Genomic DNA, 13,265 nt, shown 5'->3' with positions numbered 1-13,265 from the left:
TTAAGTCCCATTGATCCTCTAATGAACAATTGGTTTGTGATCTAATCACTAAACCGAGTCCCTCTCGGGCCAATGAGAGGGTGGGATCCCTTATTCAAGACCCGGAGTCAACGCTCAAGGGAACAACCTCTCTAATATTCCTAAAAACGGGTAGGAGTAAATTCCGCCTTGTACCCTATGTCCTCAACTATCTACCCATCTTACCCTTGAAATGAGAGGCTTATTAAGTCGGCGCTGTTGAGCCAACCCTCACCCATGAAAATCTAAGGATAATCTTGAATAAATAGGAGTTCATAGTTAGCTTAGGATTAAGGTCAAGTAACCTAGATCATCGCTTTGAAATAATCATTCTTAAACAGTAAACAACGTTATAAAGTAAGAATGACTTATTGCTTGGTCCGATCTTATGCGAACTCATTGAATAGGATGCCCTCGCTCCTCATGTCAATAAATGAACGAATCAGGATCACTTCGTTTGTAGCACTCTACAATAAATTATAACAATTACAGAGTGGGCCGCATCTGATGGTGTTACCAAAATAAGGCACTTAACCTTTTTCATATACTATAGACCGTTTTGGCTATTTACGGAACTTGATCCACTCTTATGTTTCCACATAAAATTCAAGTATTCATATAATAGTCATGGATATTTAGTTTAGTGGATTTAGGTTCTTTCTAAAACGAAATGAGCAATTCATACATTCGATAATAATTTTATTGAATAAAACCTCAATAACATATTTATTAAGAATAAAATAAGTTTATTGTTTACAAACCACGAGTTTTAAAACATAAAACCCAACAGTTTGATTGTATATTGATTGACAGTAGTTGTTAGGTATTGTTTATTGTATTCATCATTGTCATATACCTTTTTTAGGATGATTTATTATATATTGATTGACAATGGTTGTTAGTTATTATCTATTAGGTAGGTTTTTGTCAAAATCATTGACTTTTATTTATATATGGATCTCACTTAAAAAATTTCATGGGTCAATAGATCACACAACTTTATATATGTGTGTCTCACTTTACTTCAACTTTAGGCCAAACCCATTCCATCTATTTGCTTAATGCAATTGGTATGTCATTTCTCTTGTCTCCAATATTTTCTTATCCCGTGTTTTATTTCAAAATACTATGAACTTCTTTGCATCTTTGGGTTTCTATCGTCTCTATTGTTTGTCTTTAATTTTCAATTCTTCTTCCTTGAATCAAATAATTTACTATTGTTTGTCTCTGATTTATGGTTGTTCTATCTACATTGCTGACTTCTCATTTACCATTATTCATGATATTATCTGAAGTTCAAGTTTCAATGAATGAATTTTATAACTCTAAGGCTGGATCCTATTCCATTCATTTTTTTGCACTTTATGATTATGGTTTCACTTGCCTCAAACTATAAGGACAAACACACTCCATCTACTTCATAAATGTAAATGGTATGTCTTCTTCCTCTTTATCCAACATTTTTTTTTATCATGGGTGTTGACTAGTGCCCCCTGTTTTAACTTCTTTTGTATAATACTAATGTTCTTTATTGTAATTTATTTTAGGGTTGGTCTTGTTATGAATCAACCACATCAAATACTATTTACCAACTTTCTCTTGCCAAGGTGATAACTATATGTTATTACTATGGTTTATGTAATTCTTTTTGGGGTTTAGGTTACACTTTTTTTTCTTTATCTTACTTATATTTGTTGTTAATCATTACTTTTTGTGTGCTCTTGTCAGGGTGATCTATTAGCATACTCATGCATTGCGTGAGGTTCGTTAACATGAATCTATAGTAATTTGGACGACTATTAATGTATTCTTAATTATAGCTATTTGTATGATGAAAATAGTAATATATGTTTATTTCGTATTTATAGCTGTTTGGATGAATTTATAGTTGGATGATAGTCTTATAAATCTTATTTATGTTTAAATGAATAATATTACTTTATACTTCTTGTTATGTTTGGATGATTGACAATAATAATATTTTTTAAAAAACAATATAAAAATCATATTTTTGTATTATTTACTATCAAAGGATAACATGACAAAAAGAAGATAAAAAAGATTGACATGAAAAAAAGAAAAAGAAAAAACCGTTTTTTATGGATAAAAATAAGTTTTTAAGTATAAAAAAACAGTTATGTTAACATGAAAAAAAGAAAAAAAAAGGATAATCAGTGTTGTTTAATTCGCTTCTAGAATAACATGAAAAAAATAAGATAAAGAAACAGTTTTTTAAGAAAAGAGTCCTAATCAACAGCGTAAGAAAAAAAAAAAAAGAAAGAAAAATTTGCTATGGACAAAAATCAAATTTTTAAGTCTCATAAAAAAAAAAAAAAAAACAATGTTGTTAACATTAAAAATAAAAAAGGATAACCAATGTTGTTTAATTCACTTCTAGAATAACATGATAAAAAAACAGTTTTTAGGAAAACAACCCCAATCAATAATGTAAAAAAATAGTTTGTTACGGACAAAAAACGACGTTAAGAATCAGTTTTTAAAGTCTAAAAAAACTTTAGAAAATCAGTTTGCTGGACTCAAAAGAACATAAAAACAGAGACTTGAAAAACAATTTGTTTCATACGACATTAAAAAAGAAAATAAAAAGAATAAGTTCTTAAGAAAATAGTCCTAATGGTCAATTGTTGTTGAAACTACTTGTTTAGGGTAAACCATAGGAACTACTTCTGAAAAAAATCTATATTTTTTTTCAAAAAAGCCAGACTCTATTCTCATTTTTGCTTGACTTTTCCTCTTTTCGATCTTTTTCTCCATTCACTCACACATATCCGATCCACAACAAAATCGAATGAAACTTGGTGAAAATAGTTTGCTACGGAAAAAAAACTTGAAAACCCAGTTTTTTAAGTCTTATAGAAAAACTCAAAAAATAAGTTTGCTGAACTCAAAAGAACATACAAACATGCACTTGAAAAATAATGTTATTTAACATGACATTAAAAAATAACAAACAGTTTGATATGAAATAAAAAAAAAAACTTAAAAAATCAGTTTCATAAGTCTCACTTGTTTACTATGAAATAAAAAAAAAAAATTAAAAATCAGTTTGATGGACTTAAATTAGAACATAAAAACAGAGACTTAAAAGAACAATGTTGTTTAATGTGATTAAAAAAGAACCCAAAAAAGTCATTTCTGGATTTGTTTTAAGAAAATATACTACCAATTGATAGTGTATTTATTTTTAAAATAACGTAAAAAGAAGAACCTAAAAATCGATATTGTAATTATTTTATGATCTAAAAATGATTGGTTCCAATATTTTGAGTACACAATGGATCCAATAAAACTAGTTACGATACTAACCACGTTCATAAGTTCATAACCACAGTTACTTTGCGGGCCCGGCCCTTATTTTGAGTGCACAATGTGTTTATTCTATTACTAAACTGTAATTTATCTATTTTGATGAGGAAACAAAACTATAATTTAGCAAGACCAGAAAACAAGTGACACGTGGGAAAGATAACAGTCAACTAAGCAAACAAAAAAAAGAAAAAAAAGAAAAAAGAAAAATCAGGCAAGCTACATCCTTTACTTAGTTTCTAGTCTAGTATAATAAAATTTAATAATAACAATTAAATCTAGATAAATGAGTATTTATAAACTTAATTTTTAAAAAAATAAAATATTATGAAATTATGTCTTAATTTTCAAATTTTAATTTAGATTTAAATGAATTTGATAACAAAATGAAACTTATAAGAGGAATAATATTTATATACTTAATTTTTATAAATTCAATAGTTAACAAGTATGAAAACAATATATACTTCTAAAGATTTGTAAAAATGTAGCCATTGGTTGATGTATCTTTTGATAAAAGAAATGATCACATAATTGAATCTGTCCTACATATCGTTGAATAAAAATTTTACTAAATTTTGGTGATCGTAATCAATTCTATAATAAAAATAGTTCAAACACAATTTAATAAATAAAATATTAGACAAAATGAACTTTTAGTCCTTGATTTAACATTAAATTAATTTAATGTTGACGTGTTAATTATAGTTTATGATATATTTATTATTTTTTATTATCTAAAAATAAGTTAGAAAATAATGATATCATTTGCCTTACATTTTTTATTGTTTTTCCAAGGACTAAAATACAAACGTTGATATTGATACCAAAGTTTCAATTTTACAAATATATTGATATCGGCATAAATTTTGTAAGTCAACAAATTTATAAAATTTATTTAGATTGATATTTAATTTGTTTTACTCTCCAACTAACTTAAGTATATTATTATAAATATTTTTATTCATATTAAATTAAATAGATGGCATTTTTGTTTATGTTTTACGAACATCGGTGAAAAATATAAGAGATATTAATGAATATTTAATATTGATATCAAATTTTTCAATTTAAGAATATATCAACATGTTGAAGAATATTTTCGCCCTATGTTTTTTTTTCCTCATATGTATATTAGGATAAGGATTTGTGAGTAGATGCAAACATCTCCAAATATTTTCTTTTAACCTCCTGTAGAGTAAGTATTTAATATTGAGGGCTCTCATGGACCCAAGTTAAACTGTGTACAATGACTTGAATTTCTTTTTGTTAGGTTTTCATATTTACACCAAGAATCTAAATTTTTTTGCCAAAGTTTGTAACTATACCACCACAAAGGTCTTGGAGCTGGACATTTTTAGTAAAACTATGTATTGTCGTGAAAATGACTTGGAACTATAAATCGCAAAAGTTTAAGTTTATTGGATTAATGAGATCCAAGTCATTTTGGTAAAATTAGTTGGATCAATGATAGCCTCGATATTAAATACTCGCTCTAGAGATGTTAAAGGAAAATGTTGAGAGTTTTCTTACCTCTATTCACCATTTTTAGTAAGGGTGTTCACATTCAACCGAAAACTTTAGTTTTGGATATATACTAAATCAAATTAGACCATTTGTTTGGTCCAAATTGAATCGAATCCAATTACAAATATTATTTGGATCAATTTTTTAGTATATATATATATATATACTGTTTGATTCGATATAAATAGTTCGATTTAGTTCAATTATAATGAGGTCAAAGATGATTTAAAATCATTTTGTAGATATTGAACTATTTAAAGTATCTATTTTGAGATTTATTTAGAGACAAAAATTATATTTGTCTTAAAATATTTATGGGTAATAATCAAGTGCAACTTTATACTTCTCTTTATATAGTAAAAACAAAATAAACAAAGTTGAAATATGATCCCTTTTATTATTGTTATATGGGCTATAAAAGAGATGAGTGCAATTTAGAATACACCAAAGTTTTTTTTTTTTTTTTTTTTTTTAATATTTATTAAGTTGTCTCCACTCATGGGTAAAAAAACAAAGAAAAAACAAAAAGAAAAGAGAAGAAATCTAACATATGGTCGTATCAGCACCGTACGTCAGAAGCCTAACAGTAGAAATATACGGTGGGAAAACTCTCTCCTAATATTCGAACAACTTTATCCTACGCTTCAGCTTTTTAAAGAAAAAAGGCCACGTAGCGGTTTCACAAAGCCACGTCAGCCAAAAAGTCATACTCCCCATTCTCAACCCGCACGTGACCGGTAGCTTCCGGTTATAATCGTCGCCACGTGTTCAAGGGGCCCACAAAATACAGCTGGACGGGACGCTTTTACGCACTCAAGCCTCAGCTTAGAACTTGTGGACGAGAATTGGAGGACCAAATAACAAATTTCAAAATAATAACAATAATAAAAAGAAACCCAAAAAAAATAGGAAAAAGCGCATCGGTGGGCTTTATCACTCACACCCACTAATTTTCTGCCACTTGTCATAATCCAATGCAACGACCTTTCTCTATTACCTTCTTCACTTGTTTTTAGCCTCAAAAATAAAAACTCCCTCGTTTTTATTTTTTATTTTTTTATTTCTTTTTTATTTTTAAATCGAGGCAAAATCCAGAAGGAATTATAGTGGCTGAGATTGCTCCGACGCCCAGAACTGTAACTTCCGGTGCGTTAGGTCTCATACAGAAGAAAAAGGAAAGAAACAAATTAGAAAAAAGAAAAGAAAAGAAAAGAAAAGAAACGAAAGAAAGAACAGAGAAGAAAATACTCTGTGCTACTACTACTCTTCAAAAATTTGATTTTTCATCTTCAGATTCTTCTTTCTTTTTCGTTCAATTCACGTTCTTAATTGCCGGAAACCATGAGTTTTCTGTTGAGTTTCTAGTGATTTCACTCTCATGCATGATCGGAGTAGCTACTGTTCCTTTCCGAATTACCTCCAATCATGACTGTCTTCGAAGGTACTGTTCTTTCTCTCTCTCTCTCTCTCTAGGGCTTGTTCTTAATTCTTACTCTCAGTCTGGTTGCCGAGAAAATTTTTAGAAACGGATAGAGTTCTTAATTTGTGGAGTTTTGTTTTTGTAGATTGGATATGGTGCTGCTTAAGTTAGTTGTTTTTGTTTTTGTTTTTGTTTTTTGTTTTTAATTATTCGATTTCTAATGTTTTCTCGGCAGCTAAATGGATAGTTAACTTGACTTTACCAGATCAGTATTGTAAAGATGCATTACTTTGAGGTGGAGAAAGGAGTTTGTTGATTACTGATTAGAATTTTCTCTCTTTTTCTACATTCTAAGGTTTTGGCGTCTTCCAGTTCGTTTTGGTGAGGATTCTGAATAAGGAATTTTCATTTTAAGTTCTTTTTCGGCGAAGTATCTCTATCTTGTAATTGCGGTGGCTTCTGAAAATATTTTATTTGAAGTTCCATTTTGATGTTTCCTAAAATATTAATTTTTTTTTTTTTTTTTTCATACAAGTCTCCTGATGCAGTTAAATACGAAACTCTTAATTTTGTTTACATGAAAAAGAGACGGATCGCTACCGATTGCTGTCGCTTTTTTTCTGTCTTGCAGTAGCATCTAGGAGCCAGGTAACAAAAGCAACAACGGCTTCACCATTTAGAAATTTTTATATCCCTAACAATGAAAGGAGGTTTTCGTTTTACCCGTTGCTCGTTAGAGAGGATTTGAAGCAGCGGTAGCTGCTCAGGTCCGTTGATGGATCCCAACTCCTCAGGAGAAGACTTGGTTTTTAAGGTGATAATCCATTCCCCTTCCTCACAAAAAGGGAGGAAAAGGAAATTGAAAACTGTTTATAACTAAGGTCTGAATATGATAGACCAGGAAGCCATATACTATTACAAAGCAACGAGAGCGCTGGACGGAGGAGGAGCACAATAGATTTCTAGAGGCGCTGAAGCTCTATGGGCGAGCATGGCAGAGAATTGAAGGTTGTATTTTGATCAAATGTTAGCATTCCTTTTTAACTTTTGTTCATTTCTTAGCTTGTAACCTTGGTTGGATGAATTATATACTGTGTGATATATGATGCAAAATTTAATCATCATGCAGATTATTAATCAAAATTGCGTAATTAAAAATTTTATGATCTGTAATATTTTTGAACAAGAGACAACTTTTCATTGAAAAGATGAAAAGAGATTATTTCTCAAAGAATATAAACTCCAAAAGAAGTAGACAAGAAGAAGAAATAAAGAGAAGTACCAAAAAAACCGCTGCCCTAAACCAAAATGATAAACTTAAAAACGTAATAAAGAACTAATACGTAAAAATGAATCAAGAAAATTAATGTTGAGCCATTCATAGAAGGTGGAGTAGACTTCTGAAAGCTTCATTATATATTGGTGAAGAATCTCAGTCATATTGTTGAGCTAATTTGATCTGGATCCTTTAACGGCTGCCATCAAGTTTATATTGTCCCTTAAAAAGGTACCTCATTCTTTGTTGCGTGTCTGTTTATGCAGAACATATTGGAACCAAAACTGCAGTCCAGATACGAAGTCATGCGCAAAAGTTCTTTTCAAAGGTCAATGGGTACCCTTCTCTACTTATTCTTAGTTTTCAGTTTTGCTTCTTGGTTTGTCAATCTGATTTCAATGTTTTTATTTTTATTAAATATTGTATTCGAGCGAACTTGTTTCCTTTTGTGTTCTTTTTTAGGTCCAGTTGTTTGGTTTATAATCTTGTTTGCTCATCAGTATAATGTTTGAGCGTTTCAAACAGGTAGTTCCATGTTTTTTAGGGTAGAAGGTACATTCATTGGCATTATGACCTAGTTTCCTTTATTCTGTATGCTTGTTCTTATATATGTTGATTATAAATGTTGCTATATCTTGTAGTATCTAGTATGGGTACTAGACTAAAATTAGTTTGGCAACATTGATGATGACACTAATCAAAATAATTTGTCTCTTCGAGGCTTTGACATCTGACCTTTGAGGTAAGGAATTAATGGATGAACGAGAAGACCTTTTCCCCCAGAACATTCAAACCTAAAGTTATCGCATGACTTCTCTTTCCCAGGCTTCGTTTGTACTAAATCCTTCTGCTTAGGATGCTAGAGTTCTGAAGTTTTTTTGGATTGTTGGGTATTATCGAACACTTACTGAAAGTTTCTAGTTAACTGGAAATAAAGCACAATTCAAATAGTTTACAGAATGCCTTATTAAAAAACAATAGCTTAAAGAATGCAAGGACAACTTGTAGTGGCACAAAGGAGGTACTGGCGACAGCATGAGACTAATAATATCACAAACCGACGAAACCTGGGTTCTCAATTTACAATGAGGCCTTGGGGAAAGGATTCCAATGGTATCTACAAAAAGATCATCACTTACACGTACTTGAAGAGCTTTTCCTTGTATGAACTATTTATGCAAGGACAACTATGATTTTTTTTTTTTGGGGTGGGTTATGCAATGTAGTGCATCGACAACGTGTAGTTTGCAACTCAAGAAAGTGAAGAGTTGTTTAAAGATCCAAAAGTTATGTGGATATATAGACTCTACACGGAGTTAGGTTTTAGTGCCTCAGTCTTTTAACTTGATTCAATTATGGTGTAATAATCCATTGACACTTGAAGGTATGTGATTTTCTTGGAGGGAGCATTTTGATTCGGCCAAGATTAAAGCTTCGTTTTGGTTTTCTTTGTCTTCTTCGTCTGCTAATTATTCATTTAACAATATTTCCCTTCATTAGGATGCACTTATACCCCCTTGTTAATTTTTATTTTGTTTCTTTAATTTGGTTTTGTATCCTTGAACATTTTTTTTTGTTTCTTTTCATTAATCAACGATTATTTCGTTTATTGGTGAAAAAAGAGAATCCAATGAACTTAGGTACTTCAAATCAGTATTTCATTAGTGCGTTAGACATATTAAAGTTGATTATCATTTTGTTTGTGGGAAAATATAGCAAGGCTTAGTTTCCATAGGATGTGAAAATTTGTCGAGTTATTATGAGTCATCTTCACCAAGGGCAGTTAATGGAGCTCAACTAGAGTCTCTTTGTAACATGATGGGCATAACTAATAGTCTAATATATATGCGTTAAGAGTGTTACCCCATGCACATTAGTTCATACAACTCTAAATAGCTTAGTTAAATGAGTCCACTAGTTGGTTTGCTCTTTATTGTATCTTACCTTCTTTAGTCTAGGACTCCCAAGTCTCATGACCTATATATATATTATGACTCCAACGAATGGAATATGATTGAGTGCCTCTTTTCCAAACCTTTGTTAGCCTATGTATATGTGCCGGATTTTGTTATCTATTTGGTATAAATTTTTCTCCTTTTGAACCTGTAGTATACATGGTAAGATCATAAATTAAAGATGACCATTTTCAGCAGCCCCACATTAGTGATGAGATTGAATATATCTTCCCAACTCATTCATGCCCTTGCTCTTATTGTAACGTTCAGGCTTCTCACCTATTTCTTGTTTGTTCAAAATTTGTTTATGTGATGATAATGATTAGTTTTATAATTTTATTCTATCAAAAAAAAAAAAAAAAAAAAAAAAAAAAAAAAAAAAAAAAAAAAAAAAAAAAAGAAGAAGAAGAAGAAGAAGAAAAGATTTCTTTAAGAAATTTGGGGCTTTCCATATGCAACTACATTTTTATTAGAAGTTCAAGTAGAGGTTTTCTTGCACATCAAACGTGAGTTCAGCCAATACAATTTTCAGTCAAAGGACCCCTGTTTATTTTGAAATTATAATCTTTGCATATTCCCATCCAATATACGTGTGTATGTGTGTATGTGTATGTGTATGTGTATGTGTGTATATGTATATAATCTTTGCATGTTCCAGGATTCAGTGTTCCTTACTCTGACTTATTTTCATGAAACTGTCCTGATGTACTTGGTAAAATCTGTTTCCTCATTGGGTCATTCTTATTGTCTTAAAATAGTCACTTCATCAGAAACCATTTCTGATTCTTACATGGGGAGATAATTGGTAAGTGATTCAGATTCTTACACAATTACGTAAGGGCATCTTCACGCACTGTTGGTTGACCAAAAGCATCTACAGATAGTGGGCAACCATCCTTGATAATATTGACTTATCTGAACATCCTACCATCTGGATCCTTGTGATGTAGTATCACTTATGCTCATATCAACCCCACATCGGATAAACAATCTTAGGGCTATTCTCTGTAATAGAAACTTCATTCAGTGAGAAGGAGAACAATGCTGGTAAGCCTCTTCGGCTACCCCATATATAAAATGGCCAGATAGTTAACACTGTTGAAGGATTCACATAGGCCAACCTTGCCCCAAGTGTAGTTGAGAGTTAACACTGTGTTCCCCCTCCCAACAATGCTTACTTAACCACATGATCCCAATGGCTAGGCTTGCTTCTGCTAAAAAAAAAAACATTATTTTTTCTCTTATTAATCTTAGGAGGAAAGGGTTTCTTAAATAGAAGAAATACCCAATTACAAATAAGGAAAGAATAAAATAATTACAAATAAGGAAAGAATAAAATAAATCAAATATAATACAATAAGTACAATATAAAATTTCACAATAAAGGAAATAATCAACACTCCCCCTCAAGCTGGTTTGAAGATATCATTCATAGCTAGCTTGTCAATCAACTTGTTGAATTGCCACTTTGGAAGACCTTTGGTTAACACATCTGCAATTTGCTTTGCTGTCGGGAGAAAGAGAATGCATATTATTCCTGCATCAATCTTTTCCTTTATGAAGTGTTTATCAACTTCAATATGTTTGGTCCTATCATGAAGGACTGGATTGTGATTTGTGGGCAATGGAAATTGCTGGCTTGTTATCACAATAGATGCGTAAGGGCATTGTCTGAGAGAAATTCAATTCTTCCAATAGTCTTTTTATCCATATGCCCTCACAAATACCATGGGCTAATGTCCTCAATTTTGCTTAAGCACTACTTCTTGCAACCACACTTTGTTTTTTACTTCGCCAAATAATCAGATTTCCTCCAACAAAAGAGCAATACCCTGAAGTAGATCTTCTATCAGTCATGCTTCTTGCCTAATCAGCACTAGTGTAAACCTCAATGTTTAGGTGGTCATGCTTTGTGAATAATATACTTTTTTCTGGAGTACCTTTCAAATATCTCAAAATTCTATAAACTGCTTCAAAGTGAACTGACCCGGGAGCATGCATGAACTAACTTACTACACTAACTGCGAAAGCAATGTCAGAACGTGTGTGAGAGAGGTATATGAGTCTCCCTACAAGCCTCTGGTACTTTTCCTTTTCTTTTACTTCTTTTTCAGTTGCAACAACCAATTTTAAATTTTGCTCAATAGGAGTTTCTGCTATCTTGCAACCAAGTAAACCTGTCTCATTCAGTAGGTCAAGAATATACTTCCTTTGGTTGACAAAAATGCCATTTTTAGATAATGGCAAACTCCATTCCTAGGAAATACTTTAAGGTTCCCAGGTCCTTGATTTGAAAATCATTAGCAAGGTTTTTCTTCAAGATATTCAGTCCTGTCTCATCTTACCTGTAAGAATGATATCATCAACATACACTATCAAACTGACCAACTTACCACTTCCAGTATGTTTATAGAACATAGTATGATTAGCTTGACTTTGACTGAATCCATAGCTTGTGACTGCCTTTCCAAACTGTTCAAACCATGCTCTGGGAGATTGTTTAAGCCCATATAATGATTTCTTTAACTTGCACACTTTGTTAATCCCGAGATCCACCTCAAAACTAGGTGGCAAGTCCATAAAAACCTCTTCTTCAAGATCCCCATTGAGAAATACATTCTTCACATCAAGTTGATAAAGAGGCCAATCAGAATTAACTACCACAGACAACAAGATTCTAATAGAATTAATTTTAGCTTCCGGAGCAAATGTTTCTTGATAATCAATGCCATAGGTCTGAGTGAACCCCTTGGCAATCAATCTGGCCTTGTACCTTTCAATACTACCATCAACTTTACATTTTACAGTGAACACCCATTTGCATCCCACCGTCTTCTTATCTTTTGGTAATTCGACTATGTCCCATGTGCAATTTTGTTTCAGTGCATTGAACTCTTCCATCACTGCTAATTTCCAATTCAAATCATTTAGGGCTTCCTGTATATTCCTTGGAACAAATAGGTTGGTTATTTTGGATGTGAAGGCTTTATGACAGTCAGACAATCTATGATAAGAAAGATAGTTTTCAATGGGATATTTGGTGCATTCCTTTCCTATGGGCAATTGGAATATCAAGATCAGAGACATCAGGTAAAGGATTAGAAGGAGATGAAGAACTAGGAGAAATAGGAGTAGAGTGTCTAATACCTGGATCTTCAGGATCATTCATCGGAGTATTTGATTGATCTTGTTATAAGTCAATTGTTTGACCTCGGACTTTTTATGTCAAGATTCTTCTAGTATGAACCTGAAGTTCAGGATTTCGACTTGTAGAGTCATTTTGTAGTGTTTCTCCCCTTGAAGAAGAACTCTCCATACTTGGTATCAAAGGACTAGAGCTCATAATTGCAGGACCACTGATGTTTGGGAGAGATAAAGTATCCCAAAAGTTATCTTCAAGGTTAGATATCACCCTTGAAGAAAATTTGGGCCAAAAAAGGTTGATTTTCCAAAAAAGACACATCCATACTCTCAAAATACTTGTGGGTCAAAGGATCAAAACATTTGTAAGCTTTCTTATGAGAAACATAGCCTACAAAAATGCACTTAGTGGCTCGAGGATCAAACTTAGTTCGAGAAAGAGGAGAAGTATGGACATAAGCAGTACACCTAAACAATTTAATTGGTAAATCAAAAGACAGCCGATTATTAGGAAAAAACTCATTGAAGTGATTAAGAGGAGTTTTAAAATTCAAAACCTTAGACGTCATTCGATTGATCAGATATGCAGCTGTAAGAACGG

The 13,265-nt window shown here is 31.8% G+C and overlaps 1 protein-coding gene across 1 annotated transcript in view; it reads left to right on the top strand.

The window, feature by feature from the left end:
- The first annotated feature begins 5,987 nt into the window (after positions 1 to 5,987).
- The window catches only part of LOC120067216 (protein LATE ELONGATED HYPOCOTYL), a 34,478-nt gene continuing 27,200 nt past the window's right edge, over positions 5,988 to 13,265 (top strand). Inside the window, exons 1-5 of the mRNA XM_039018727.1 lie at positions 5,988 to 6,313; positions 6,648 to 6,673; positions 6,924 to 7,106; positions 7,189 to 7,300; positions 7,835 to 7,896. Of these exons, the coding sequence (XP_038874655.1) occupies positions 7,068 to 7,106; positions 7,189 to 7,300; positions 7,835 to 7,896 (213 nt within the window). The 5' untranslated portion in view covers positions 5,988 to 6,313; positions 6,648 to 6,673; positions 6,924 to 7,067. The remainder of the gene's footprint in view (positions 6,314 to 6,647; positions 6,674 to 6,923; positions 7,107 to 7,188; positions 7,301 to 7,834; positions 7,897 to 13,265) is intronic.

Source organism: Benincasa hispida, chromosome 12 (genome assembly GCF_009727055.1).
Source record: "Benincasa hispida cultivar B227 chromosome 12, ASM972705v1, whole genome shotgun sequence".
NCBI lineage: Eukaryota > Viridiplantae > Streptophyta > Magnoliopsida > Cucurbitales > Cucurbitaceae > Benincasa > Benincasa hispida.
Note: the sequence above shows the minus strand (reverse complement) of the source record. Positions and strands in the feature narration are given on the sequence as shown.